Source organism: Corvus brachyrhynchos, unplaced genomic scaffold (assembly GCF_000691975.1).
Source record: "Corvus brachyrhynchos isolate BGI_N302 unplaced genomic scaffold, ASM69197v1 scaffold150, whole genome shotgun sequence".
In the NCBI taxonomy this organism is placed as follows: domain Eukaryota; kingdom Metazoa; phylum Chordata; class Aves; order Passeriformes; family Corvidae; genus Corvus; species Corvus brachyrhynchos.
This window is the reverse complement of record NW_008236162.1, coordinates 3,024,554-3,030,857: the sequence shown is the minus strand read 5'-3', so window position 1 is coordinate 3,030,857 and position 6,304 is coordinate 3,024,554. Positions and strand designations below refer to the sequence as shown.

Sequence of the window (6,304 nt, the reverse complement as noted above, 5' to 3'; positions counted from 1 at the left end):
CTCGAACTCCAGGTCTGGGACGATCATGGGCTCGATCCGGTACGCCACGGGGTCAAACTGCACAGAAGAGGGGGACAGTGGCAGGGCTTGTGCTCCACGTGTCTCACGCAGGACAGCTCTGGTTCTTATACCTACGGGGTGGAAGATGTTGAAGAAGCCTTTGCAGGTGGGCAGGCTGTAGTTTGGGTCGATGCGCTTCACTCCTCGCACTGTGAGAAACATCCCAATGGGAGAGCCAAAGGCAAAGAAGATGGTGGGCTTGTAGTTCAGCTGGGGGTAGTTTGCTGAGACCTGGGAGAGGGGGATGTTCAGATTTGTTCACGAGACAATCTCTGTGCTGGTGTTACGAGGGCTTCGTGGGTGCAGCCAGAGCTCAGCTGTTACCTGTCCTAAGCCAATGTCCCGGTATTGGCAATTCCTGCCATCCTCCGTGCTGTCCCCGTGCTGGGACCCCCCTGCCTCGGCTCCGCGTTTGCTGTGCCCGGGAGCTGCTGAGCTCTGATCCTGCAGCAGCACAAAGGGGTCCTTGTGTCAGAGGGATGGAATGGGATGAGATGTGATGGGATGAGCACAAGCCATGCAGAAAACAAACCTTCATCTCTGTCTTGGAGCTGAGGTAATGGAGTATTTTCATTCTTGGCCCTAAGGGAATTCCCATTTCTTTAAGGTTTGTCTCTGTGCACAAGAACTGGAAAATAAGCAAGGCTGGTGTTAGTTCAGGAGCAAAGGTGTGGTGAGGTGTCTGTTCTATGGGACTGTTCCTCCTCAGAGATGTTTCACGTGTGACTCAGTACCAGAAGATGTGCACTGGTGGGATGGTGGGGAAGAAAAGCAAAGAAGAGCCACAAGAGCCAGTAAAACAGGGAACTTCTCACCAGTGCTTGCCTGTCCATTTTCTCCTTCTCAAAAACATCACAATACTCAGACAGCTCCAGCTTCCTCAGGATTTCTTTTACTTCCTCAATACCCCCTGTGCTTGAGGTTGTCCTGGACCCCTGTGAACAGATCCAGAAGGGATTGTGCTTTCTGCTCACCAGTTTGCTCCTGTGCATATTGGGTTCTCTCCCCCATCCCCACACAGCTGCAGGAGTGAGGTCAGTGGCCTCCATTACCTGTGCACAGTGCTTGTCCTCCTCAGGATCAGCCTTCTGGTTCGTCAGGAGATCAAACAAAATGAGTGACCCTAGAAACCAGGCATGGGCAGAGCATCAGCAGCCGGAGGGGAAGAGCCCGAGCCACCTCCTTTTTTGGGATGGAAGAGCTGCACCCTGAACTTTTTCACAGGCAGACAGTGACAGGACAAGGGACAATGGCTTTAAACTGACAGAGGACAGGCTACATTAGATGTCAGGAAGAAATTATTTTACTCAGTGGTGAAGCAAAAGCACAGGCTGCCCAGCAAAGCTGTGGCTGCCACACCCCTGGAAGTTGGGATGGGGCTTGGAGCAACCTGGTCTTAGTGGAAGGTGTCCCTTCCAACCCAAAGCATTCTGTGGCTGTTCCCTCCCTGCTCCCCTGGCGCTCGCAGGAGCCGCGGGTGAGCCCTTACCCAGGCTGTGCCCCGCGATGGACACCCCGCCCTTGAACTGCGGGTTCCTCTGCAGGAAGAGCTGGTGCAGGCGGTTCATCTCCGAGGCCACCGTGTCCACGATGGTCTGGCAATAGGTGGAGCTGTTGTAGAAGAACACGTCCAGGATGGTGTCATTGATGAAGTGACGCAGGCGGTTGATGCTGGGCAGCGTGATCCGCTCCAGGTCACTGCGGGGGAAAGGGGAGAGGGGGCTGCAGCTGAGGAAGCCACGGAACCCCACCATGTTTCTAAAGCAAAATAGAAGTTCAGAGCAGGACTGACGCTGTCCCCAAGGGTGTACATTGTAATCCAGACCCTCGGCTTATGCCCAGACCAAAGGCAAAGCACAGCCTGTGCTCTTATATTCCAAGAATGAAGAGCCTGCCCTTTCTTCCCCAGGAGCCTGGCCTGCTTTCTGTCCTTCCTGGGGCACTGCAGAGCAGTGCTGCAGTGCAGGAACTGGGTACTCAATTCTCAGAGGCCTTTAGCAAGGTTTGGGCGTCCACGGCCCCTCCCCAGATCAGCCATGGAAAGGCAGAAGCCTCTGCTCTCTGGATGCTGATCGGAGCAGGCGCCTGCTGTGTGCTACAGAATGGCAGTGGGAAGTGCTCTGGGGGTCCCTGTCTCACCTGCTCACCCCTACCCTAAAAGCTCACAGCTTTCCCTTTGCTTTTCGGACAGAAAAAGTGGAGTTTCCAGGGGAGGAGGCTGCCTGTGCACTTTGCCATCCCTGCAGACACTTACACATCCACGCCAGTGGAGTGGAGGGAGCTGTGCCAGTTCACGGGCAGGAACTCCACCCGGCCAACCTGCTGCTGCTCCTGGGCCTTCTTGAAGTGTGCTTGCAGCATGCTTAGCGAGACATTCCTGAAATCGTTCACTGGAAAAGAGAAGAGCTCTTATGGAGATCCACCGGGCTCTGGGGCCAGCTCGTGGCACCAACAACACTTAATACCACGAAAGATCATTAGAGGGAAATCCCACTGGGGTCTTTAATCTGCTGCTGCTGCTGCTCCCCTAAGTCCCTGAATCTTTAACTAGAGATCAGGGAAGGCTCCAAGTCCTGCCACGTGTGTTTACTGGATTTCACTGCCCCATCTGTGCCTCCTTCACATGGGCAGGGCTTTAGTCTGGCAGTCAGGATAAGGCACATTTAGAAATCTATAAAAAATAACTCTGTTGTGAAGCAAAAGGGATGAACAGCAGCTGCCTAAACCTTTTCAGAAGGGGGGATTTGGTGGGTTAGTGAGCGTTCCATTCACACTCCCCACAGTCAGCAGGTTTGGCCGTGCAGCCGGCCAGTGCGTGGGGATGGTTTGATGCACCGTGACAGCGTTTCCCGTCGCCCAGGACGAGGTTTCTCCCGGCGGGAGCGCCCCTGGGCTCCCAGCTCTCGCACCTACCGCACTGCACGATGCTGCGGAAGCGGATGTCGCAGGCGGGGCCGATCCCGTGCACCACGAACACCAGGTGGTCGATCTGCAGCGGCTCTCCTGAGGAGGGGAGAGGGGCTCAGGGCTGCGGAGACGGCGCCTAGCAGGGAATCGACCTGCTGGAAGCACCGCTGTGCGGGACTGGAGCCTCCTACCCTCACCTCAGCCCATGAAAACCCTTACTGGTGCCTGGATTTGCACCTCAGGGGTGGTGGGGTTTCTTGGTCCTGCTAAATTCAGCCGCCTGCCCTGGAATGGATCTGGACCAACGGGACAGTAGAGGAAGGCGCAGTGGTTCGTCCCCATTCTGCCACCACCCTCACTCACTGCTCTGGGCAGTTCACCCTTGTCCAGCCATGGGGAGCGTTCAGCACAGAGAAGCACAGGGCCAGGAGGTCTCAGTCCAGCTGCCCAGCCCACCCTGACGAGCCACCCCAGCCCCACGGAGCTGCACCTCCCATGTAGGCCCCAGGTGGAGTCAGGGCTTGTTCTCTACTTCCCACACACCTTAGTTTGCATACGTGCCTTCCTGAGGGCAGGCACACATGGAAAATGGAGTAACTGCCTGACCTCCCCACGGGGACAAGTCCTGAGGCCTGACTGGGGGCTCAGGGCAGCTGGGAGGGGACAGAGCTGACACTTGGCTGCATCGATGGGGAGAGCATGTGCTCCAGAGAGCCACCAGCACGTAGGTAAGTGATAAACCGCTGTGTCCCTACCAGGGAAAGAAACTCTCCTCCTGTGCAAACAGACATCGAGACCTCGGGGGTAGTTTCAGGCACTGCAGAGCTCCCAACAGCTCTGTCTCTGTACAGGAGCTGGAAGCTCACCACCCTCCCCTGGATCTGCAGCTCGCTGGGGCTGGGGAGGTCTCTGAAATCATTTGGATCCTTTTGGCACAAAATCTTTTGATGTGCACTTCACTTAAAGGATCAGGGGAGCTTCTGCCAGTCTTTCTGAGCGAACAGGTTGGAAAACACTCCACAGGGTTTTGGACGGGTGGAAGGGAGAAGCAAGCTCACCACTGGGGATCTCGACAGTGATGTTCTCCACTCCTCTCTTCACAGTCCGGGGCCGACCTTGTTCCGTGGGGGTGGAGACCCAGTCGTCGGAGCTGGCGACGGGATGGTAGTGAACCATCAGCTTGGGAACAAGGAGAGCCTGTCAGTGACCCGAGAGCAGAGACAGCTCTGGCTACAGCAGCTGCCGGGTGACACGGGGTGGTACCAGACTGTGCTGCCCTTTGCCCAAAGGGGTGTTGAAAAGAAATGTGAAGCTGGTGGCAGACAGAGAGCCATTGCCCTCGCCTCTGGTACAGGCAAGTGAGTGCAATGCCATTGGGACAAACCCATTTGAAGGGAACAGCACAAAGAGACCCAAGGGGATGTCCTCACTGGTCACCACAGAAATCACCAGGCCTGCTCACCTTTGGGTTGTGCAGGATAATGACTTCTCTGTTGGGGGACTCCAGCTTCTTCTTCCACTCATCCAGGGTCACGGCAATCATGTAAGCTTCCTACAGAAGAGAACACCCTCTGTGAGTCAGCTGGAAGTATGCCCATGAATGTTCAACCTTCTGGGACATTCCCCACCCAGTTTTCAGAATCTTTTATCAACACTTTGTAAAAGAAGCAGAGAAATCAGCTGGAGGAGCAGCAGGGTCATCCCAGGATCACCTGCTGAGAGTGTTTAAGAACTCGCCGCTTTGACAGCAGCAGCATCAGACTTCCCCATCAACTTCGAACTGTGGTTTTGGTACATCAGAATAGAATTATTGCAAGGATGTGTATTTTTATACATCTGTCTACATATCTCTACATTTGCATCTTCCCAAAGGAAAGCCTGGCACTTTAAGGTGCCGTGGAAGGATGCACCGAGGCCGGACGAGGGCAGGGGAAGGGGAGGCGGAATGCCGTGCCAAAGCCTCTTTGGAGTTCACGTCCTCAGGCCTGACTGCGGTGCCAGTGGCCTTGTATGGGGTTTGGGACATCAGAGACAGTGTGTGACAAGGAGAAGCTGGGATGGAAACCAATGGGAAAGGTGTGTTTACCTCCAGTTCCTCGCTGAAGGACTCTGAGTAGGGAATAAACTTATTGTCCTTGTCTCCTTTGTAAAACCAGGTGCAGCGACGCACTTCAGACGCCTCCTCCTCCCAGTACACGGCAACGCGCTGCCGCGTCCGCAGGTGCACGTCGTACCTGCCTCCTGATGTCGGGACAACCACGTCATCCCGGTCTTTCCCTGTGGGAACCGAGGCCTGGAATTAATCATGAGAGGCCTGGAATGGCAAGTTCCCAGAGGCATGAGGCTGGATCATTCCCTTGGGCAGCACAGCGGAGCAGGTCAGAGCCACGGCAGCAGATGCCAACATCCTCTGCTCCCAAGTTCAGGGAGCGGTGTCGGGGTATCCTGGGCGAGATGCCCCAAGTCAGACTTCCCCCAGAGGCAGAAGGTAAGATGAAAACATTACACGACACTGTCCTTCTCTCTAGTTCAGGCACATGCTTACATGTCCTTTTCCTGCCTCGCCTGCAGGGTAAAAGAGAATCTGTGGCCCTGGGAAGTGCGTTGTGTAACCGTGGGGGTGCACCAGGGTCCCTGTCTCTAAGCCATTCCTCTTTGAAACAGAGAACTCTCTACAGACCCCAACACAGACCTCAAATTCTGTGAATTTCGCTGCCTTTTGGGTCTGCCTGCGGGCTGGGCTGGTGGCACAGCACCCCGTGCCAGGCTGGGCCAGGCAGCAGCACTGGGGATGGGCAGTGCAGCCTCTAATCCGAAACTTCCTGGGCGAGGGAGGATGGGAGCCAACCCTTGGGCAATCGGAGCTCTGCCTGTGGCAGCAGCAGGTGGCACAGATGGTGACATTTGGCACACCAGGGCTTCAGCACAGGGCTCGGAGCTGACCCCCAAACCTTGCTACCATAGGAGGGACAGCCCCATGCCATGGTGAATGTCCCACTGGAACTCCTGCCATCCTGCTGGCATTCTCCCCGCCTCACCAGAGGATGCTTTGCAGTATGATTATATATAACTTAGAGCAGTATCAGTTGAATGGGGTCAGACCATTTGATGCATCCAAACAGCTCAGTTATTGGGAGCAGGCGCATGGCCAAAAAAAGTCTCAATTTAAAATTCCTTGAGGGAGAATCTAGCATGCCAGATGGAAGCCATGGATGTGTCCGGGGAATTTTTCCCTGGTACCCAAACAGCGCTTCCCCCAAGCACACACCTGATGCTCACCCGTCACCCTCACCAGGCCCATCCCTTACGGTGATTTAAGAGCAAGGACGCGGGATGT

At 55.4% G+C, this 6,304-nt stretch overlaps 1 protein-coding gene across 1 annotated transcript in view; it reads right to left on the bottom strand.

The window, feature by feature from the left end:
• Positions 1-6,304, bottom strand: part of DDHD2 (DDHD domain containing 2) — a 9,269-nt gene extending 2,965 nt beyond the window's left edge. Inside the window, exons 1-13 of the mRNA XM_017732603.1 lie at positions 6,247-6,304; positions 5,054-5,244; positions 4,430-4,519; positions 4,026-4,146; positions 2,974-3,063; positions 2,315-2,450; positions 1,550-1,758; positions 1,113-1,183; positions 876-995; positions 593-688; positions 385-504; positions 136-291; positions 1-57 (exon numbers count right to left, since the gene is read on the bottom strand). Of these exons, the coding sequence (XP_017588092.1) occupies positions 1-57; positions 136-291; positions 385-504; positions 593-688; positions 876-995; positions 1,113-1,183; positions 1,550-1,758; positions 2,315-2,450; positions 2,974-3,063; positions 4,026-4,146; positions 4,430-4,519; positions 5,054-5,244; positions 6,247-6,268 (1,479 nt within the window). The 5' untranslated portion in view covers positions 6,269-6,304. The remainder of the gene's footprint in view (positions 58-135; positions 292-384; positions 505-592; positions 689-875; positions 996-1,112; positions 1,184-1,549; positions 1,759-2,314; positions 2,451-2,973; positions 3,064-4,025; positions 4,147-4,429; positions 4,520-5,053; positions 5,245-6,246) is intronic.